The following is a 24177-nucleotide window of genomic DNA, read 5'->3' on the forward strand; positions in this document are numbered from 1 at the left end:
GCTACTGGTATCAGGCTTATTAATAGAGATGCATACTCTTATAAAAATGTAATATAAAACGTTTGCTGGCATGTTAATCGTTTTTATATATGTTTGGTGACAAAACTTATTGGGGCCTAGTTTTTTTCCACATGGCTGGTTTGATTTCTGCCTAGAGACAGTTTCCTGAAGCTTTCCACTGTTGCAATATGAGTGGGAAGGGCCTATTTTAGTGCTTTTCTGTGTAGCTAAAAATACTGACAGAGCCATTCAGCTTCCCTCTGCATGATACAGGACATCTCTGAAGGGCTCAAAAGGCTTCAAAGTCGTGTTTGAGGAGGGTAACAATCACAGTAGACTGTGGCAGTTGTTGTGACTGTGTTTAAAAAAACGTTTTTGTCATTTATTATTCTGTTTTTGTTATTAAAGTGTTAATCATCCATTTGCAAGTGGGTGCAATGCTCTGCTGACTTGTTACATACACTGTAAAAATTTTGTTAGTGTAACTGCCTTTTTTCACTGGTATTTCAAATTTTGTCAAAATTTGTTTCTCTTAAAGGCACAGTAACGTTTTTTATATTGCTTGTTAACTTGTTTTAAAGTGTTTTCCAAGCTTGCTAGTCTGTACAAACATGTCTGAAACAGAGGATACTTGTTCATTATGTTTAAAAACCATGGTGGAGCCCCATAGGAGAATGTGTACTAAATGTATTGATTTCACCTTAAACCGTAAAGATCAGTCTTTATCTATAAAAGAATTGTCACCAGAGGGGTCTGTCGAGGGGGAAGTTATGCCGACTAACTCTCCCCACGTGTCGGACCCTTCACCTCCCGCTCGAAGGGACGCACGCTAATATGGCGCCAAGTACATCAGGGACGCCCATAGCGATTACTTTGCAGGACATGGCTGCAATCATGAATAATACCCTGTCAGAGGTATTATCCAGATTGCCTGAATTGAGAGGCAAGCGCGATAGCTCTGGGGTTAGACGAGATACAGAGCGCGTAGATGCTGTAAGAGCCATGTCTGATACTGCGTCACAATATGCAGAACCTGAGGACGGAGAGCTTCAGTCTGTGGGTGACGTCTCTGAATCGGGGAGACCTGATTCAGAGATGTCTAATTTTAAATTTAAGCTTGAGAACCTCCGTGTATTGCTTGGGGAGGTATTAGCAGCTCTGAATGACTGTGACACAATTGCAGTGCCAGAGAAATTGTGTAGGCTGGATAAATACTATGCAGTGCCGGTGAGTACTGATGTTTTTCCAATACCTAAAAGGCTTACAGAAATTATTAGTAAGGAGTGGGATAGGCCCGGTGTGCCCTTTTCCCCACCTCCTATATTTAGAAAAATGTTTCCAATAGATGCCACTACACAGGACTTATGGCAGACTGTCCCTAAGGTGGAGGGAGCAGTTTCTACTTTAGCAAAGCGTACCACTATCCCGGTTGAGGACAGTTGTGCTTTTTCAGATCCAATGGATAAAAAATTAGAGGGTTACCTTAAGAAAATGTTTATTTAACAAGGTTTTATTTTACAGCCCCTTGCATGCATTGCGCCTGTCACTGCTGCGGCGGCATTCTGGTTTGAGGCCCTGGAAGAGGCCATCCATACAGCTCCATTGACTGAAATTGTTGACAAGCTTAGAACTCTTAAGCTAGCTAACTCATTTGTTTCTGATGCAATTGTTCATTTGACTAAACTAACGGCTAAGAATTCCGGATTCGCCATCCAGGTGCGTAGGGCGCTATGGCTCAAATCCTGGTCAGCTGATGTGACTTCAAAGTCTAAATTACTCAACATTCCTTTCAAGGGGCAGACCTTATTCAGCCTGGTTTGAAAGAAATTATTGCTGACATTAGTGGAGGTAAGGGTCATACCCTTCCTCAGGACAGGGCCAAATCAAAGGCCAAACAGTCTAATTTTCGTGCCTTTTGAAATTCCAAGGCAGGTGCAGCATCAACTTCCTCCGCTTCAAGACAAGAGGGAACTTTTGCTCAATCTAAGCAGGCCTGGAAACCTAACCAGTCCTGGAACAAAGACAAGCAGTCCAGAAAGCCTGCTGCTGCCTCTAAGACAGCATGAAGGAATGGCCCCCTATCCGGCGACGGATCTAGTAGGGGGCAGACTTTTTCTCTTCGCCCAGGTGTGGGCAAGAGATGTTCAGGATCCCTGGGCGTTGGAGATCATATCTCAGGGATATCTTCTGGACTTCAAAGCTTCCCCTCCACAAGGGAGATTTCATCTTTCAAGGTTATCTGCAAATCAGATAAAGAAAGAGGCATTCCTACGCTGTGTGCAAGACCTCCTAGTAATGGGAGTGATCCATCCAGTTCCGCGGACGGAACAAGGACAGGGTTTTTATTCAAATCTGTTTGTGGTTCCCAAAAAAGAGGGAACCTTCAGACCAATTTTGGATCTAAAGATCTTAAACAAATTCCTCAGAGTTCCATCTTTCAAAATGGAAACTATTCGGACCATCCTACCCATGATCCAAGAGGGTCAGTACATGACCACAGTGGACTTAAAGGATGCCTACCTTCACATACCGATTCACAAAGATCATCATCGGTTCCTAAGGTTTGCCTTTCTAGACAGGCATTACCAATTTGTAGCTCTTCCCTTCGGGTTGGCTACAGCCCCGAGAATCTTTACGAAGGTTCTGGGCTCACTTCTGGCGGTTCTAAGACCGCGAGGCATAGCGGTGGTTCCGTATCTAGACGACATCCTGATACAGGCGTCAAGCTTTCAAATTGCCAAGTCTCATACAGAGATAGTTCTGGCATTTCTGAGATCGCACGGGTGGAAAGTGAACGAGGAAAAGAGTTCTCTATCCTTCTTAGGGACTCTTATAGATTCTGTAGAGATGAAAATTTACCTGACGGAGTCCAGGTTATCAAAGCTTCTAAATGCTTGCCGTATTCTTCATTCCATTCCGCGCCCTTCGGTGGCTCAGTGTATGGAGGTGATCGGCTTAATGGTAGCGGCAATGGACATAGTGCCATTTGCGCGCCTACATCTCAGACCGCTGCAATTATGCATGCTAAGTCAGTGGAATGGGGATTACACAGATTTGTCCCCTCTGCTAAATCTGGATCAAGAGACCAGAGATTCTCTTCTCTGGTGGTTGTCTCGGGTCCACCTGTCCGATGGTATGACCTTTCGCAGGCCAGATTGGACAATTGTAACAACAGATGCCAGCCTTCTAGGTTGGGGTGCAGTCTGGAACTCCCTGAAGGCACAGGGATCGTGGACTCAGGAGGAGAAACTCCTTCCGATAAATATTCTGGAGTTAAGAGCAGAGGTTCATTAGATTTCAGTCGGACAATATCACCACTGTGGCTTACATCAACCATCAAGGGGGAACCAGGAGTTCCCTAGCGATGTTAGAAGTCTCAAAAATAATTCGCTGGGCAGAGACTCACTCTTGCCACCTGTCAGCAATCCATATCCCAGGCGTGGAGAACTGGGAGGCAGATTTTCTAAGTCGTCAGACTTTTCACCCGGGGGAGTGGGAACTCCGTCCGGAGGTGTTTGCTCAATTGATTCATCGTTGGGGCAAACCAGAGTTGGATCTCATGGCGTCTCGCCAGAACACCAAGCTTCCTTGTTACGGATCCAGGTCCAGGGACCCAGAAGCGACGCTGATAGATGCTCTAGCAGCGCCTTGGTTCTTCAACCTGGCTTATGTGTTTCCACCGTTTCCTCTGCTCCCTCGACTGATTGCCAAAATCAAACAGGAGAGAGCATCGGTGATTCTAATAGCGCCTGCGTGGCCACGGAGGACCTGGTATGCAGACCTAGTGGACATGTCATCCTTTCCACCATGGACTCTGCCTCTAAGACAGGACCTTCTAATACAAGGTCCTTTCAATCATCCAAATCTAATTTCTCTGAGACTGACTGCATGGAGATTGAACGCTTGATTCTATCAAAGCGTGGCTTCTCCGAGTCAGTCATTGATACCTTAATACAGGCACGAAAGCCTGTTACCAGGAAAATCTATCACAAGATATGGCGTACATATCTTTACTGGTGTGAATCCAAGAATTACTCATGGAGTAAGGTTAGGATTCCTAGGATATTGTCCTTTCTCCAAGAGGGTTTGGACAAAGGATTATCAGCTAGTTCCTTAAAGGGACAGATTTCTGCTCTGTCTATTCTTTTGCACAAGCGTCTGGCAGAAGTTCCATACGTCCAGGCATTTTGTCAGGCTTTGGTTAGAATTAAGCCTGTGTTTAAACCTGTTGCTCCCCCATGGAGCTTAAACTTGGTTCTTAAAGTTCTTCAAGGAGTTCCGTTTGAGCCCCTTCATTCCATTGATATTAAGCTTTTATCTTGGAAAGTTCTGTTTTTGATGGCTATTTCCTCGGCTCGGAAAGTCTCTGAGCTATCTGCCTTACAATGTGATTCTCCTTATCTGATTTTTCATGCAGATAAGGTAGTTCTGCGTACCAAACCTGGGTTTTTACCTAAGGTGGTTTCTAACAAGAATATCAATCAAGAGATTGTTGTTCCATCATTGTGTCCTAATCCTTCTTCAAAGAAGGAACGTCTTTTACATAATCTGGACGTAGTCCGTGCCTTGAAGTTTTACTTACAAGCTACTAAAGATTTTCGTCAAACATCTTCCCTGTTTGTCGTTTACTCTGGACAGAGGAGAGGTCAAAAAGCTTCAGCGACCTCTCTTTCCTTTTGGCTTCGGAGTATTATACGCCTAGCCTATGAGACTGCTGGACAGCAGCCCCCTGAAAGAATTACAGCTCATTCTACTAGAGCTGTGGCTTCCACCTGGGCCTTTAAAAATGAGGCCTCTGTTGAACAGATTTGCAAGGCCGCGACTTGGTCTTCGCTTCACACTTTTTCAAAATTTTACAAATTTGATACTTTTGCTTCTTCGGAGGCTGTTTTTGGGAGAAAGGTTCTTCAGGCAGTGGTTCCTTCCGCTTAATCCCTGCCTTGTCCCTCCCATCATCCGTGTACTTTAGCTTTGGTATTGGTATCCCATAAGTAATGGATGATCCGTGGACTGGATACACTTAACAAGAGAAAACATAATTTATGCTTACCTGATAAATTTATTTCTCTTGTAGTGTATCCAGTCCACGGCCCGCCCTGTCCTTTTCAGGCAGGTCTAAATTTTAATTAAACTTCAGTCACCACTGCACCCTATGGTTTCTTCTTTCTCGGCTTGTTTCGGTCGAATGACTGGATATGGCAGTGAGGGGAGGAGCTATATAGCAGTTCTGCTGTGGGTGATCCTCTTGCAACTTCCTGTTGGGAAGGAGAATATCCCATAAGTAATGGATGATCCGTGGACTGGATACACTACAAGAGAAATAAATTTATCAGGTAAGCATAAATTATGTTTTTGCTGCTCCCTCCTCACACTTCGGTCCTTGTGCAGATCTATTCCACTCCAAACTATTTTCAATTCATTGAGCCTCTTGAAACTTAATAAGAGCTGATTCTGTGTGTATAGATTTGCAGGGGAGCAATGGCAAAAGAACATTCAATGTTAAAAAAACTTTCCAATTTACTCCTCTTATCTAATTTGCTTCGTTCTTTTGGTATCCATTGTTGAAATGCATACACAGGTAGACTCAGCAGCAATGTCATTGACTCACCCAATTGGGCTTGATTTATCAAGCTGTTCGCCCCCCCCCCCCCCCCCATGACTTCAGGTTCTCACAAGAGAACCAGCAATTAGTATTTATCAAGCAGCGGTCATTAGACCGCTGCTTCCCTAACCTCTTAGGTGGAGAATTTCAATCTCCCCAGAATTTTTAATCTCTCCGACCGTGGAGATTGACAGCTCCTGCCCGCGAGTGATTGACTGTGTGCGGGCAGGGGGCGGCGAGCACTCTTGTGTATGTGCGTGTCTGCATAGGAGACATTCCATTATATATGGTCATTGCGGTCTTTCTGCTGTGATTTTACCCTGGATACTCATTTTTGTTTTTAGTGAAGCATTGATGAATTAAAGATTTGGCTTTTACTTAAAGGGACACTAAACCCAACATTTTTCTTTCTTGATTCAGGTAGAGAATACAATTTTAAAGAACATTCTAATTTGCTTCTATTATCTCATTTGCTTCATTCTTTAGATATCCTTTGCTGAAGAAAAATTAATGCACATGGGTGAGCCAATCGGTGAGGCATCTATGAGCAGCTACCAATCAACAGCTACTAAGCATATCTAGATTTGCTTTTCAGCAAAGTATATCAAGAGAATGAAGCAAAATAGATAATAGAAGTAAATTATAAAGTTGTTTAAAATTACATGCTCTTTCTAAATCATGAAAGAAAATTTTTTTGTTTATGTCCCTTTAAGCAAGGCTTGCCTGTGGACTGTTGGAAGTAATGCTGAATTCTGGCAGCGGATTGCTGCCCTCTTGCCCCAGCTTGATAAATCGAGCCCAATGTGTTCACATAGCTCCCAGTAGAGTATTTCTCTCCTTCAACAAAGGATACCAATAGAATGAAGAAAAATAGATAAAAGAAGTAAATCTGAAATCTGTAATTTGTATGCTCTATCGAAATCACAAAATATTATTTTTTTTTGTTTATGTCCCTTTATTGTTATTTCCTTACTCAACTCTTTCAGGCCCATTTATCAAGCTCCGTACGGAGCTTGAAGGGCCGTGTTTCTGGCGAGTCTTCAGACTCGCCAGAAACACAACTTATGAAGCAGCGGTCTAAAGACCGCTGCTTCATAACCCTGTCCGCCTGCTCTGAGCAGGCGGACAGGAATCACCGGAAATCAACCAGATCGAATACAATCGGGTTGATTGACAGCTCCCTGCTGGCGGCCGATTGGCCGCGAGTCAGCAGGGGGCGGCGTTGCACCAGCAGCTCTTGTGAGCTGCTGGTGCAATGTTAAATGCGGAGAGCGCATTGCTCTCCGCATTAAGCGAGGTCTTGCGGACCTGATCCGCAGTGTCGGATCAGGTCCGCAAGCCCTTTGATAAATGGGCCCCTGTATGTTTATTTTATAACATTTTTGCTGTGAAGAAGGGGCATTTTATTTCTGCAGGCACAAATTCACAGTTTTGAGAACTACAGAAAAATGCCTCTCTGGGTGAGCATGACATTGTGAATGGATTAATGGAATTCATTTAGCAAAATATTAAACTTCCCAGCCATTAATATACAGCCTCATGCTACATAATTAAAGGGACAGTCAACACCAGAATTTTTGTTGTTTAAAAAGATAGATAATCCCTTTATTATCCATTCCCCAGTTTTGCATAACCAACACACAGTTATAATAATACATGGTGTACGTCTGTAATTACCTTGTCTCTAAGCTTCTGCAAACTGCCCCCTTATTTCAATGCTTTTGACAGACTTGCATTTTAGCCAATCAGTGCTCACTCCTAGGTAACTTCACGTGCATGAGCTCAATGTTATCTATATGAAATACATGAACTAACGCCCTCTAGTGGTGAAAAACTGACAAATGCATTCAGATTAGAGGGGCGACCTTCAAGGTCTAAGAAATTAACATATGAACCTCCTAGGTTTAGCTTTCAACTAAGAATACCAAAGAACAAAGCAAAATTGGTGATAAAAGTAAATTGGAAAGTTGTTTAAAATTACATGTTCTATTTAAATCATGAGTTTTTTTTGGACTTGACTGTCCCTTTAATCAGGATGAATAACCTTTGGATTATAATATACTTTAATTAGAAACTATATTTAGATTTTTTTAATAAAAAAAAAACATTTTATTTTTAAAAAACTAATTTAAAAAAATCAGATTTTAAATTAAAAAATCAGATTTTTATTATTATTTTTTAAAAATTTAAACAAATCATTGTTTTTTTTATCGACTCTTGTAAATATGAACAATAGAGATTAAAGTACCAAATGAGAAACAACAGTGCTTTGAAAAATAAAAGCACAGCTAATATAGAGAATAGGACCATAATAAAACGTGTTATGCTCTGTGTTCTTTTCTTTAGGTTGAATTGTTTTCAGAGCCAGATTTTCAAGGCACCAGTAAAATATTTGACGGAGATACACAGAATGTTGAGGATTCATTTGCAACCAAGTCTTGCAAGGTTATATCAGGCAGGTAAGTTCTGCTGACAGAAAAATCTTGCTAAACCTGTACTCTTTGTCATGAACGGTGCTGTCCTATCTGTGTAAACAAAGGCAGGGTGCCATATAGATTGTTAGGTGCCATTACTTTTGTATGAATAAATAACAAAAGTGAAAGTGAGTTACACTAATACGCTTATTAGGCCTACTAGTTGTCATTAGCATGCTAACCTTTAAAGGGACATTATACACAGGCTTCAGCATGTTTACTGCTGTTACATATTAATAGAAACTTGTTTGTGCCTAAAACAATGTGAAATAAAATCTGTTTAAACAGAAACTAATACAGCAGTATTGGTTGTGTATAAATACTACTAATTCAAATTTTTGTGCAAAAAGTCCTTATATGAGTCCGTAAACACAGTCCTTAAAGAGACAGTAAACATTTTGAGAATGTAATGTAAAATACCTTATTATGCATGGTAAAACAACTGCAGAATAATTTCATTATTTACTTTGCTCCCTGCTAAGTACTTTTAGCTAACAATTATTGGCTAATAGGTACTTTCCTGCTAATGCTCATGTTTAAAGGGACACAAAACCCAAATTTATTTCTTTCATGATTTAGAAAGAACTTGCAATTTAAAACAACTTTTCATTTAACTTATATTATCTAATTTTCTTAATTCTGTTGATATCCTTAGTTGAAAAGCATATTTAAATAGGCTCAGTAGCTGCTGATTAGTCGCTGCACATAGATGCCTTGTGTGATTGGCTCACCCATGTGCATTGCTATTTCTTCAACAAAAGATATCTAAAGAATTAAGCAAATTAGGTAATATAAGCATATTGAAATGCTGCTTAAATTGTGTTCTTCATCTGAATCATGAAATAAATATTTTTGGTTTCATGTCCCTTTAAGGTGGCATTATATTGCAAAATCTACATTCCCTAATGTAGGTTGGAGTAGGTGGGAGTCCCCAGATTGCCCTCAAGGTGGGTGAGTGATAGCAATGGCTCTGAGCCATCGTCAGCACCTGACTGGGACAATTTGCGACGGCTCAGAGCCGTCATTAGCACTCAAAGAGTTAATTAATATTAACATGTAATAGACACTAATATAAAGAAGAATATGCACAGATACTGATCCAAAAATCCAGTATAAAACCTTTTGAAAACTTTCTTAGAAGCCCCCAGTTTAGCACTGTTGATGAGGTTAGGCTGAGACACCCACTGAAAGGGATTGAGAAAACAAGAAGAGCAGCACTTCCCCCCTTCCCTGCATATGAAAAGACAGATAACATAAACAGGAGCCAGCAGGAGTCTGTAGACATCAGTATACTTTTGACACAGTGGAGCTTGGTTAGGGGTCCGAAAATCAGCACAATCGGCTAGATTACGAGTTTTGCTTAATGAGCGGTGCGGTACTAATTTGCAAGTTATTTGCACCGCTCACCTACAGCGCTGGTATTACAGGTTTACAAAAAGCCGGCGTTAGCAGGCAAGAAGTGAGCGTAGAGCAAAATTGAGCTCCATACCTTACTCCAATACCAGCGCCGCGGTAAGATGGTTTTACGTGATCGTGCACGATTTCCCCATAGACATCAATGGGGAGAGCCGGCTGAAAAAAAGTCTAACACCTGCAATAAAGAAGCGTAAAGCTCCGTGACGCAGTCCTATTGATTCCTATGGGGAAAGAAAATTTATGTTTAAACCTAACACCCTGAACAAAAGGGAAGGGAAAAAGGAAGGACATAGAGGGGATTAATTAAGCACTCTTACACCTATCGTTTGTGAAATGCTGTATAATTACAGCGTAAAGGCACTGCTAGTGAATAATTAATAATAGTAAAATTAATCTTTATTTGTAAAGTTAAAAATGATTAACTGAGGTGATAAACACCACCTATAAATCACCCACACCTTGCACCCACACCTTTACGCTGTAATTATACAGCATTTCACAAACAATAGGTGTAAGAGTGCTTACTAATCCCCTCTATGTACTTCCTTTTTCCCTTCCCTATTGTTCAAGTAATTTAAAGGGGCAGCACCGAGGTTACACATATTACCTCTTTAATCCTATCTTTACTATTTGATACTGTGCCTATATCTGTCCTAAATATTAGTACACCTAACACCCTAACATGAACCCTGAGTCTAAACACCCCTAATCTTACACTTATTAGCCCCTAATCTGCCGCCCCTGACATCGCCGACACCTCCATTATACTTATCTGCTGTCCCCAACGTCGCTGCCACTATACTAAATTTATTAACCCCTAAACCTAACCCTAAGTCTAACCCTAAATCTAACCCTAACACCCACTAACTTTAATGTAATTAAAATAAATCTAAATAAAACCTACTATTAATAACTAAATAATTCCTATTTAAAACTACATACTTACCTGTAAAATAAACCCTAAGATAGCTACAATATAACTAAGTTACATTGTAGTTAGCTTAGGTTTTATTTGTATTTCACAGGCAAGTTTGTATTTATTTTAACTAGGTAGCATAGTTACTAAATAGTTATTAACTATTTACTAACTACCTAGCTAAAATACAAATTTATCTATAAAATAAAACCTAACACCTAACCTTACACTACAATTAAATAAATTACATAAATTAAATACAATTAACTAAATTACAAAAAAACAAACACTAAATTACACAAAATAAAAAAGAAATTATCAGCTATTTAAACTAATTACACCTAATCTAATAGCCCTATCAAAATAAAAAAAGCCCCCCAAAATAAAAAAAAACCCTAGCCTAAACTAAACTACCAATAGCCCTTAAAAGGGCCTTTTGCGGGGCATTGTCCCAAAGAAATCAGCTCTTTTACCTGTAAAAACAAAACAAACGAACAATCCCCAACAGTAAAACCCACCACCCACACAACCAACCCCCCAAATAAAAGCCTAACTAAAAAAACCTAAGCTCCCCATTGCCCTGAAAAGGGCATTTGGATGGGCATTGCGCTTAAAAGGGCTTGTAGCTCTTTTTTCCGCCCAAAACCCTAATCTAAAAATAAAACCCACCCAATAAACCCTTAAAAAAGCCTAACACTAACTCCCGAAGATCCACTTTCAGTTTTTGAAGACCCGACATCCATCCTCAACGAAGCCGGCAGAAGTCTTCATCCAACCGGACAGAAGTCTTCATCCAGACGGCATCTTCTATCTTCATCCATCCATCCGGCGCGGAGCGGATCCATCTTCAAGACTTCAATCGATGTCTTCTTGAACACTGAATTCTCCTTTAAATGACGTCATCCAAGATGGCGTCCCTTGAATTCCGATTGGCCTTTTAAGGGCAATGCCCATCCAAATGCCCTTTTCAGGGCAATGGGGAGCTTAGGTGTTTTAGTTAGGATTTTATTTGGGGGGATGGTTGTGTGGGTGGTGGGTTTTACTGTTGAGGTGTTGTTTGTATTTTTTTTTTACAGGTAAAAGAGCTGATTTCTTTGGGGCAATGCCACACAAAAGGCCCTTTTAAGGGCTATTGGTAGTTTAGTTTAGGCTAGGGTTTTTTTATTTTGGGGGTGCTTTTTTATTTTGATAGGGCTATTAGATTAGGTGTAATTAGTTTAAATATCTGATCATTTCTTTTTTTATTTTGTTTAATTTAGTGGTTTTTGTTTGTAATTTAGTTAATTGTATTTAATTTATGTAATTGATTTAATTGTAGTGTAAGGTTAGGTGTTAGTGTAAGACAGGTTAGGTTTTATTTTACAGGTAAATTTGTATTTATTTTAACTAGGTAGCTAATAAATAGTTAATAACTATTTAATAACTATTCTACCTAGTTAAAATAAATACAAACTTAGCTGTGAAATAAAAATAAAACCTAAGATAGATACAATGTAACTATTAGTTTTAAATAGGAATTATTTAGTTATTAATAGTAGGTTTTATTTAGATTTATTTTAATTACATTAAAGTTAGTGGGTGTTAGGTTTAGGGGTTAATAAATTTAGTATAGTGGCGGCGACGTTGGGGGCGGCAGATTATGGGTTAATAAATGTAGGTAGGTGGCAGCGATTTTAGGGGCGGCAGATTAGGGGTTAATAATATTTAACTAGTGTTTGCAATGCGGGAGTACAGCGGTTTAGGGGTTAATATGTTTATTATAGTGGCAGTGATGTCCGGAGCGGGCAGATTAGGGGTTAATAAATTTATTATAGTATTTGCGATGCGGGAGGGCCTCGGTTTAGGGGTTAATAGGTAGTTTATGGGTGTTAGTGTACTTTTTAGCACTTTAGTTATGAGTTTTATGTTACTGCTTTGTAGCGTAACACTCATAACTACTGACTTTCAGTTTATGGTATGGATCTTGACGGTATAGGCTGTACCGCTCACTTTTTAGCCTCCCAGGCAGTCTTGTAATACCGGCGCAAAGGAAGTCCCATTGGAAAAGGACTTTTTGAAAGCTGCGGTAGTTACGTTGCGTTAAAAAGTGTGCGGTGCCCCTAAACCTGCAAGACTGTAGTGAGTGGTAGTGAAAAAGAGCCTTAACACTGCTTTTTCACTCATACCGCAAAACTCATAATCTAGCCAAATGTTATTCAAAATTAAGCAAAACTATACATTGTTACAAAAACACTCCCAGATAGGCTATACGGTATCTCACAAAAGTGAGTACACCCCTCACATGTTTGTAAATATTTTATTATATCTTTTCATGTGACAACACTGAAGAAATAACACTTTGCTACAATGTAAAGTAGTGAGTGTACAGCCTGTATAACAGTGTAAGTTTACTGTCCCCTCAAAATAACTCAACACACAGCCATTAATGTCTAAACCGTTGGCAACAAAAGTGAGTAAACCCCTAAGTGGAAATGTCCAAATTGGGCCCAATTAGATTTTCCCTCCCCGATGTCATGTGACTCGTTAGTGTTACAAGGTCTCAGGTGTGAATGGGGAGCAGGTGTGTTAAATTTGGTGTTATCGCTCTCACACTCTCTCATACTGGTAACTGGAAGTTCAACATGGCACCTTCAGAACCTGAGGGGTGGTGGTATTTCATCAGAGATGTCAGCAGGACTGTTGATATCATTCGATGACTGTTGTGTTCCTCATCCCTTCCCCGGCTGGAGAAGGGAGGGGAGAGACTAGAGTGGATTGAGCGGTGGATTTTAGGTAATAAAACTGGAAAATTTTGGTATACAGGAGTATTTTGATCAGTGAGATGTTGTAAAGGTAATAAACACTATTACATACACTTCTATGTCTTTCCATAGTAAGACAGGGGATATTTGTTTTATTGTTAGTATAACTAGAGTCCCAGAACTATTTGGGATATCACCTAAGTCTTCCTCTGTAAAAGCATGTTAAATCTTGTTGAAATGTTTCTTTTCACTGTATGCCTTCAAATAAATAAAATATTTAAAAAAAAAAAAACATGGCAAAGAACTCTCTGAGGATCTGAAAAAAAGAATTGTTGCTCTACATAAAGATGGCCTAGGCTATAAGAAGATTGCCAAGACCCTGAAACTGAGCTGCAGCACGGTAGGCGAGACCATACAGCAGTTTCACAGGACAGGTTTCACTCAGAACAGGCCTCATCATGGTCGACCAAAGAAGTTGAGTGCATGTGCTCAGCGTGATATTCAAAGGTTGTCTTTGGGAAATATACGTATGGGTGCTGCCAGCATTGCTGCAGAGGTTGAAAGGGGTGGGGGGTCAGCCTGTCAGTGCTCAGACCATACGCCGCACACTGCATCAAATTGGTCTGCATGGCTGTCATCCCAGAAGGAAGCCTCTTCTAAAGATGATGCACAAGAAAGCCCACAAACAGTTTGCTGAAGACAAGCACAATAAGGACATGGATTACTGGAACCATGTCCTGTGGTCCGATGAGACCAAGATAAACTTATTTGGTTAAGATGGTGTCAAGCGTGTGTGGCGGCAACCAGGTGAGGAGTACAAAGACAAGTGTGTCTTCCCTACAGTCAAGCATGGTGGTGGGAGTGTCATGGCCTGGGCCTGCATGAGTGCTGCCCGCACTGGGGAGCTACGGTTCATTTAGGGAACCATGAATGACTACATGTACTGTGACATACTGAAGCAGAGAAGGATCCCCTCCCTTCGGAGACTGGGCTGCAGGGCAGTAATCCAACATGATAACAACCCCAAACACACCTCTAAGACGACCAGTGCCTTGCTAAAGAAGCTGAAGGTAAAGGTGATTGACTGGCTAAGCATGTCTCCAGACCTACCCTATTGAGCATCTTGAGGACTCCAGTGGCAACCTGGGAAGCTCTGGTTAACTCCATGCCTAAGAGGGTTAAGGCAGTGCTGGAAAATAATGGTGGCCAAACAAAATATTGACACTTTGGGTCAATTTGGGCATTTCCAGGGGTGTACTCACTTTTGTTACCAATGGTTTAGACATTAATGGCTGTGTGTTGAGTTATTTTGAGGGGACAGCACATTTACACTGTTATACAATCTGTACACTCACTACTTTACATTGTAGCAAAGTGTCATTTCTTCAGTGTTGTCACATGAAAAGATATAATAAAATATTTACAAAAATGTGAGGGGTGTACTCACTTTTGTGAGATACTGTATAAATGGGTCATCTACAAAACATGTATGCAAAGAAAAATCTAGTGTATAATGTTACTTTAAGGGGTCAATTTATCAAGCTACATACGGAGCTTGATAGGCTCGCCGGAAACAGAAGTTATGAAGCAGTGGTCTAAAGACCGCTGCTCCATAACCTGTCCGCCTGCTCTGAGGCGGCGGACAGAAATCAACCCGATCGAATCGATTGACACCCCCTGCTAGCGGCCGATTGGCAGTGAATCTGCAGGGGGCTGTATTGCACCAGCAGTTCACAAGAACTGCTGGTGCAATGATAAATGCCGACAGTGTGTGCTGTTGGCATTTATTGATGTGCAGCGGACATGATACGCAACATTGTATCTTGTCCGCTCGCACATTAATAAATTGACCCCTAGGACTGCTTGGTCTGTTCAACAGCATGGTGTTCAACCTTTATGAAGACACCTAGCAGTTGTAAATGCTAACATTTGTCTTTACTAATATCTAGTTGACCCAATAAATGAATTATTGCCACTCAATGTTGTTGTTTTCATAGCAGAAACAAATTTTCTTTGCATTATTATATTTATAAATGTGTACAGGAAATTCATGTTTTTGCATTTTGGACCTCTGTGCTGTAATACATAATTACAGATTTTAGTGTTAAAGACTATAATTTATCATAAAAAAAACTGTTAAATGTTATTCTTAAATTGACTTTAATTTTATGCTATAAGTATTGGTTTTATTAGTTTTTATTATTGATGACGTATTTAATCTACTAAAATATATTTTCAGTTCTATGGGGTGTAGGTGTAGGCCACTAGAAACCTGACATTTTTGATTATGTAGAATAGAGGTGTAGTTTCAGCCTCTTCATGCATTTTGGAAAAGCTATGTTTAATGTCATAGTGTACCTTATTGAATAGAGATCTTAGGAATAGTAGTTCAACTTGTTTGTAGATGTACATTACTCTACAGTGAAGTTTGACCTTTTTTTGCATTAATTTGTTTTATTTCTTCCAGATGGGCTATGTATGAACAATGTGATTTTTCTGGAAATTTGTATGTATTAGAAGAAGGGACCTACCCAAATTTGTGTGCAATGGGATGCCAGCAAGATACAACTATACAATCATTAAAAACAATAAATTATGTAAGTAGTATAAAATCCTTCTTTCTCATATATAATGTAGGTCAGTTGTGAAAGCAAAATATTAATATGTTTTTACACATATACTTGCATAGGTTCTTATAACATTTTAGGGGTGCAAAATATTTTTTTTTTTTGTTCAAACAATTCCCAGTTAGCAAAAATGTTTTCAACTGTGTAATGATAACCATAACTCTTATAAAATTAAAGCTAAAATAATAGAATCATTCACTTGCATTTTAGCTTTTAAGGAATATACATTGGTTCTGATATTAGTCCCCTCTTGTCACTATTTTATCACTAAAAATATATTTCATAAAAGTGCATTTCATGTTAAAAAAAAAAAGTTTCTACAATGTTATTTAATTACAATTCACTTTTAAGTCTTATGTTACTGTTCATCTCTGTGTTTTCCAATCTTTAGCTTGCATATTTAGCTTGCATTTATTCCTTTTATTCCTGTTGTGAAAATGTGCTGTCAAGAAGTAATATGATAAATAAAAGCTTGAGATACAAACTGGGATCTCAAATAACTAAAAACTAGCTGCTGTTTTATTGATGAAAGTAAAGAAACCGGTAATAATTCAGCATTATCTGACCTTTGTAAACACTGCAGTGATAAATATGTAATTCATAAAATGAACTGCAGTACATAACTTTTTTAGCTTTTTAAAAAAAAAAAAAAAAATACTTGAAAACTCGGTGGAAACAACACATATGGGAATATTCCCCTCCTGACCACTAGAAGGAGGCAAAAGACACTCTTACACAACAGAGCTTTAAATCCCTTCCGTGCAACGGTTATGCTCTGTCACTGAATATAAAGAGGTGACATCCATATTTACTCAAATATAATCTTTTTCCCATTTTCATTGATTTCAAATTTGTATGGCATGTTGCGTATCTTTCAAATATGAGTTTGCCTTACTTGCATAAGGTTGTAAATAATAGTCAATAAATGCAGATACATTTGCCATTAAAGAATTGATTCCACTAATAAAGGGCCTGGCTGGAAGATGTAATTTCGTTCTTTAGCATTTCAGACAATCAATAAAATAGTGCGGTGATTGACTTGCTTTTGAAATATGATTCTCATTCAAATCTATTCAAAACTTTTTTCTCTAAAGCTGTCACCAATAATTCTTTCATGGTATCAAAGCATTCTCCTTTAGGTTTTTTATCAAGACTCTGTCTCTTTATCAGATAAAATATTGTCTGATTCCTGTAAATAGCATGTTTTGTCCATAATTACAACCCGTCCCCCTTGTCTGCTCCTTTAATTATTATATTCTCTTTTATTTAGAGATTGAACTATTTCAAACTCTATTTAGTAAGGTTGGCGTCTTAGAATCCTTAAGAATTAATTTCTCATACTTAACTTCCCAAAAGTCACTCCATTTGGGCCCTTTACACTTAGTGGGATAAAAGGTTGATAGATTTGTATATACTTTGGATATAATTTTATTGTTTGTTAAATTACTGCTAAAAGGTATGATCCCTAAATGTATCTCTGTACTGTGAGGGTGAGTATATACAGTATTTTCTGAGCATCTACATTCCTACACTGCTGGAATGTTGTATATACATTATTATCTATTTTCTTCTTCTGCACATCACCTCCACTACCTTTTTCTCCTCTGAACTTGGTATTGATTTTTGGGAAAACCTGCAGACATCCCAACTCTCCCTGAAGTTCAGGGAGTCTCCCTTATTGTAGTAGCAGCTCCCTGATGGCAGCAAATGCAATGCAATCTCCCTGAAACTCCAAGTACCATGATCCAATGTGGCCGAAATCCGGAAAAGTGTTTCTTTAAGAAATGCCTTTAGTTGCTGGGACGGTATAGAACCCTCAAAGTATGCATCAGTAACCAAAAAGCCCCCACTGATTTTAATAAAATAAAATAAAACACAAATACTACCTTATTTCCTGCACGTAATTAAACTTTGTATTCTAAAATATTTAAGCTTTCAAAAGGCGTACGATCACTGGAAAATAGGTTTGTTGTATATGGTTGTGCAATAAAGCTACTTTTTTAATGTGACTTTAGTGGGAAGCTACTTTAATGATAAGTCTCTATCTTATTTAGGGTTTCAAGGTGTCCAATATATAACGGGGAGGGGGGGGGGGTGGCGCAGTAGTGGACGAAGCCACCTCCTTGAAATTAGTTTTTGCACTTGGGATGTCTGAACCTGTTGTGATGTAAACAAGGATGTGGATCTACCTCTTTATTTGCTTGTGTAATTTGGGAGCATGTGTTTTGACTGGAAAGTGTGATCTTTTCTAGGTGACGTATGCGATAATCTGGCTGCTCCCCCCCCCCCCCCCAAAAAAAAAATAGCACAAGCTATATGCACATTATGATTAACCCCTGGTTAAATTGTGGGTGGGTTCAAATTAGATGATTTTCTTTTGATATTAGCATTTCTCGAGGGATAGTACACCTTGGTCTGTTTAGTTCTATTAGTATCGTTTCTCTTGTATCTCTGATCTGATCATCTAGTTCTTTGGCGTCACTTAGACAGATATTTATAGATATTTAGATATTTATCGCTACAATTATTGTCACTCAAAAAGGATTCTAAATTATTTTAAAGCTGGTTTATATTTTCTCCAATTTATTTTTTCTATTTTTATAAAACTCAGATATTCTCATTAGTTTTTTTGCTGTTTATTGTAGTTCTGTGAAGCTTTTCGGTGTAACATTGTGTTTTGGACCAAACATTAATTGAACCCGAGCTTCAGATATGATTTAACACTTTATGAAATGTTCTGTTTACCGTTATAAGGTGAAATTAATTGGAGAAAAAAAAATGTTAATTAATCACTAGATTAACAGACGTTGGTACTTTAAGAGACTATTAAAATTGTGCTCTCCAAACTGAGACATGCAATAGTCTTCCTAAGGGAGATGGTCGGAATCAGATTCCAGACGTTGACTTCTTGCCCGATGTGCTTAAAGGGATGTGGCTGCACACTTCTGACAAGGCCCACACTATGCCCAAACGTATGTCTAGGGTAGCCATGGCTCTCACTCAGAGAGGGGTTGCCTGGTATTTAGGGGCTGAAATATTTTTTAGACAGAACCAAATAGATATACTGCTGGATAGTTCCTCTCTGTGAAAGGCACATTCTGGGCAAAAAGAGGCTGCTAGGGTGGTAACTAGTACAAACTATTATGTAACTGGCATGCAATAGGGTTTGTATAATAATGTCATTATTATTTATAAGTGGCATTGGCACAACATATATATATGGTTTTAACATAAAGGCAAAGAAGCAGATTTCCCTTTTAAGTGTTGCTGGGAGACCTGTCCTAGCTGTAGTCAGTTTATTGCTAAGTGGAGGACTTTTGCTGCCAAAATCATGTGACAGTAGACATCAAGTTCTGTAAAAGTAGAACCTTTATGTTGCTATAGGCAGTGGTTACACTGAGAATTTATAAGTGCTCATTCAGCAAAAAAAAACAAAACAACAACGTAAGTTGTTTCCTGTTTTTTTATTTTTTATTACACAATCTGTTTCTTTTTATGTTTACTTTAACACGTTTGTTTTTACTAAAGGAGAACTGTTTCATATCCCTTTCAGTGTTTGTTGAAAACTCATGCATGGATCATTGAGTAATGACGACAGGTTTTTGTCATAATGTCAACTTTGAAAATAATGTTGTAGAGCTGTAATTACCCTGTTCATTAAGTTGCCATTAATAATATCAACAGAGATTCTGCAGATTAATTTTTCTCTTTATCAGTTTTACACATAAAAAGAAGTATGCGAAGGGCAGCATAGTCCTTGTATAGGAACCTTGCAGGTACAGCACAGCACTGACGCAAAAAGGAAGACTTTACCCTAGTTAGCGGTGGCACTAAGCTACTCTGCTCAGCCTGTGCGGGTGCTAAGACCAGCTAATGCAGAGAATAATAATTCTAGCACAACCATAGTATATATAAATGCCTACATTAGAAATGGCACTTATTAAAGACACATTCCAATGCTAAATATTACATTTGCTAAATCATTTGAGTGTCATTTTTGCTGACCAATGCTAACCATGATGTTGATCTCAATTTTTTAGAAAAATGTATCTAATGGTTCTCCCTAAATTCACCCTAAATCCCCCCCCCTTTTAATGTTTTTCCAGTAATTCAATTTAGCTGCTGGAGTGTATGAAATTGTTTACAAATAGCTCCTTTAACTTTTATTTTGGCATTTGAAATAGCTAAATTGGCCTGTAATCCCTACCTGTACTGAACGTTTCTATACTTAAAGGGATATGAAACCCATTTTTCTTCTCTCATGATTTAGATAAAGCATTTGATTTTAAACAACTTTCCAATCCACTTCTGTGAGCTAATTTTGTTTTGTTTTGTTTTGTTGGTATAATTTGTTAAAAAAGTATACCTAGGTAGTCTTAGGAGGCTGCAAATATATGCCTTATGTTATTGGCTCACCTGATGTGTTTAGCAATCTCCCAGCAGTGCATTGCTGCTTCTTTAACAAAGGATACCTTGAGTGACGCAAATTAGACAATAGAAGTAAATTGAAAAGTTGTTTAAAATTGTATTCTCTGTCTGACTCATAAAAGAAAAAATTGGGGTTTCTTGTCCCTTTAAGTATTGGCTACAGAAAAGCTGGGGGTTAGGAAAGATAAGTAATATGTTTATTTTACAGCTATGGGGATTTTTGTAGATAAATCAGTAAATATGCTTTACTAAGGACTGTGATTGACCCCTATGTATTTATCTGTCAAGAAGGAAATAAATGCTGCTTCTGCCACTCCACATAGCATACTGACCGTGAGCTGCAGTGCTTCTGGGTGTAACTTTACAAATGTGTTTATCCCCTTTGCCAGGTTAAAACGCATATCCATAGTTTCTATTGCTGTTGTAAACAACAAGTATCTCTATTAACCCCTTCCCAACTGGACTTATTTGTCTACATCGGAAAAAAATTCCGAAATATAAACAAATAAGTAAAAAACTGAAATCACACGATCGTTCATACGGTTGCGTGATTTCAATGATAGGATCATGTCAGGAGGGGTGGTGCCTATGACGCTAGGCACGCCCTCCAGCCCACAATCACATTCAGGAAGGCCTTTGGCTTCAGTACAGCCAAACGGCGATGACATTCTATGCCGTCCTAAGGGCTTTAAAGCCCAGGGCAGTTAGGACGGCATAGAACGTCATAAGGTCAGGAAGGGGTTTAAGTCTATAGAGATTTTACCACCAGTTTACAGAGGTAAGAACAGCAATGAAAACTAGGCCACAGTTAGCCAGGATCATTAATACAAAATGTCATTCTCTTATGAATAAGATAATGCAAGGTTTGCATCAGTATGTTCCTTTAATTCAGTTTTACATGTTTCCTTGTTGACATTATAGTAGAATATAGCTCATAACCACACACATTCCCAAGCCACTGAATTGCTCATTTGGATTCTATATGCATTTTAGCTACATACATATTTGTATCTTTTTCTCTCCTGTTATCTCAATAGGAATTTTCAGAGCCCAGTATAGTACTTTATGGAAAGGAAAACTTCAAAGGAAGGAAAATCAATATTACCTCAGAATCCACAAATGTACAGTCAATGGGATATTCTCCAGACTTGCTCTCTGTTGAGGTCCTTGGTGGCATGTAAGTGAAAGATCTCTTAAGGTTACGTTCAGCTGCAAGGCAACTGTACACAACAATGTATTGCTGATGAGCTCTCATCCTTGTGTTTGATGTCTCATTGAGCCAATTGGTGCTTTCTTTCAGATGGGTCCTTTATGAATGCTGTAACTATAGAGGTCATCAGGTATTCCTCCTACCAGGCAAGGTGGCTCAATGGCAGAAGTTTTGTGGATGGAATAAGATAGGATCTTTGCGACCCCTTCAACAGGTATATTAATTGATATATGGGGGGGGGGGGGGGGGGAGAAGCATATACATTTGTTATACCTTTCACACAGAATGGACAAGGCATACACCAGGTTATATTCTCTTTAGTTATTCCAATTTACTTTTATTATTAATTTTTCTTCATTCTCTTGGTATCGTTCGTTGGGAGCTTACTGAGCCCATCTGATGAGCCAATGACAAGAGACATATATGTACAGCCACCGATTAGAAGCTAGCTCCTAGTAGTCCATTCCTGCTTCTGAGTTTTTCAACAAAGGATAAAAAGAGTACAAAGCAAATTTGATAATGGAAGTAAATTGGAAAGTTGTTTTTTCTATCTGAATCATGAAAGTTTAATTATGAATTTAAAGTCTCTTTAAATTAAACATGTATTTTGCCATAAATGAAATCAATTAAAATTAAGCATTACGCTAAACATTCTTTATTTTGCTTGATTTCTGTTTTAAAAATTGTACTTCCATGCTCCCTACAGCTCTATAGTTAGACAGTGACACATCCCCCAAGCAGAAAGTCGTTTGGATAATTATTTGTCCTCCTCTGTTTGTCCGGCATTTAATATAGAATGATCATGCACTGTATGATGCCTTATCCTGAAACTCATCATTTTGTTTTTACCGCATCTAGAAACGCCTGTACTTCAAGCTCAGAAACAAGGGCACAAAAATGTTCATGTCAACAAATGGAACTATGGATGATATAAAGCTGTTAAGGATACAGGTCATGGAGGAAACGGGAGTAGAAGATCAAATCTGGGTCTATCAGGAAGGACTTCTAAAATGCCGGGTGAGAACCTTCTATTCTGATATTTTGATTCTTTTTTTTTTTTTTAAATATATATTATGTTTACGCAGTGACCGTGCTGAGTTCCAAAAATGTCTGGGGCTAGAGCCAAAGACAGGATGTAATTGTTGCCAACCAGATTCCATCCTCCTTGGTTTTTCCTGGGTATTTCTCATACACTAGCCCTTTGGCAAACCATTTATGGTCCTAAACATTGTGACCAGAAGCAAAACAAATAATACTACACCCAGGTGGCATGCTATATATACTATGTTACTTATATAAACAGACAGAAAATATACAGCCTTCAGTCACCAATGTGCAGTTAAGGTCTATGATCAATGGCTAACCAAAAGGAAGACGGTTTATGTAAAAATAAAATAAATAGAAAACTACTCTGACACTGTTCTTCAGTTAAGCCATTAGGGCACTTGGGGCTGTGTTGGAGCACACTCAGGGCTTTGTCCTCCAGTAGTCTAGCTTAGTAATTCCTCTGTTTAGCGTATAATGTTCACAAATGGGACGAGTATTAGCTACTGTTTTCTATATGTAAAGTTTTTTGCACTCATATAGGAATACACAGTGAATCTTGCACATGCTCAGTAAGAGCTTGTACCTCAGAAAGTGTGCATATAAAACAACTGTACAAAATGTACTAACAAAAGTCAATTGCAAAGTTGTTTTTTTTAATTGCACTCTCTATCTGAATCATGAAAGTTTTATTTTGACTTTAGTGTCTCTTTAATTCCCGGAAGAAGATGGCAAACACAACACAGCTACTTGTGTAGTAGTCTAGTCAGGGATAGAGGCATTTGTAGTTAGCTGCTCTACTGGTGTGAAGGGAAATTGTCTCATGATTCAGCTCAGTTAGTCTCAGTAGGTCCGTTCCCTCTCCTATTATGACAATATTAACCCCTGTATTATATACTCCCTTCAATTGTCCCATGTATTGTTATTGGTTTCAGTTATAACATTATGATATATAGAATAATAAATATTTATTTAAATAAATTTCTTTTAGCTAAAGAATATGCAATTTTTGGTTCAAACCCTGGACAGCGCTTGCTGATTGGTGGCTACATTTAGCTACCAATCAGCAAGTGCTACCCAGGTGCTGAACCTAAAATGGGCCGGCTCCTAAGCTTTCATTCCGGCTTTTCAAATAAAGATACCAAGATAACTAAGAAAATTGAAAATAGGAGTAAATTAGAAAGTTGCCTAAAATTGCTTTATCTGAATCATGTAAGAAAAAATTTGGGTTTAGTATCCCTTTAATTACACGTTAACATAGGCCCTGGTGCATCTTATGTCTGATTCCAGTGTTTATCATCACATTAATAGTGTAGTGGAATAACTAGATGCTCTAATTCGTGGGAACATATATTTATTTACTTTGGAACTCTGTGTTTTCTTGCAAATGGGTTAATAGATAAAGTCCCACTTGAGAGCTGCAGAGAATTGCTGGTCCCAAGCAGGAAACAATGTTAAAGACTCGTGCAGGAGCCACCAGGTTGAACTGGGGGTTAAACACACAGGGCAAGATTACAAGTCGCTTTGCAAATCAGTTGCAAAAACTCTGCGCGCTTTATGGCTTTTTCGCATTTGGGTTCTCGCAGCTATTACAAGTTGAGAAATAACGTATTTTGCCCACGTGTTAAGCCACATAATGCAAACTGCAAAATCATGTGCGTGTTCACATATTCCCCATAGAAGTCGATGGAGAAGACAAATAGAAAAAAAAACACAAAT

General features: G+C 38.7%; 1 protein-coding gene across 1 annotated transcript in view; it reads left to right on the forward strand.

Moving 5' to 3' along the window:
- The window catches only part of CRYBG1 (crystallin beta-gamma domain containing 1), a 708242-nt gene that overhangs the window by 668067 nt on the left and 15998 nt on the right, over positions 1 to 24177 (forward strand). The window contains exons 16-20 of the mRNA XM_053710591.1: positions 7949 to 8061; positions 15617 to 15746; positions 21242 to 21381; positions 21505 to 21628; positions 22273 to 22431. Coding sequence (XP_053566566.1) covers positions 7949 to 8061; positions 15617 to 15746; positions 21242 to 21381; positions 21505 to 21628; positions 22273 to 22431 — 666 coding nt within the window. The remainder of the gene's footprint in view (positions 1 to 7948; positions 8062 to 15616; positions 15747 to 21241; positions 21382 to 21504; positions 21629 to 22272; positions 22432 to 24177) is intronic.

Source organism: Bombina bombina, chromosome 4, assembly GCF_027579735.1.
Source record: "Bombina bombina isolate aBomBom1 chromosome 4, aBomBom1.pri, whole genome shotgun sequence".
In the NCBI taxonomy this organism is placed as follows: Eukaryota; Metazoa; Chordata; class Amphibia; order Anura; family Bombinatoridae; genus Bombina; species Bombina bombina.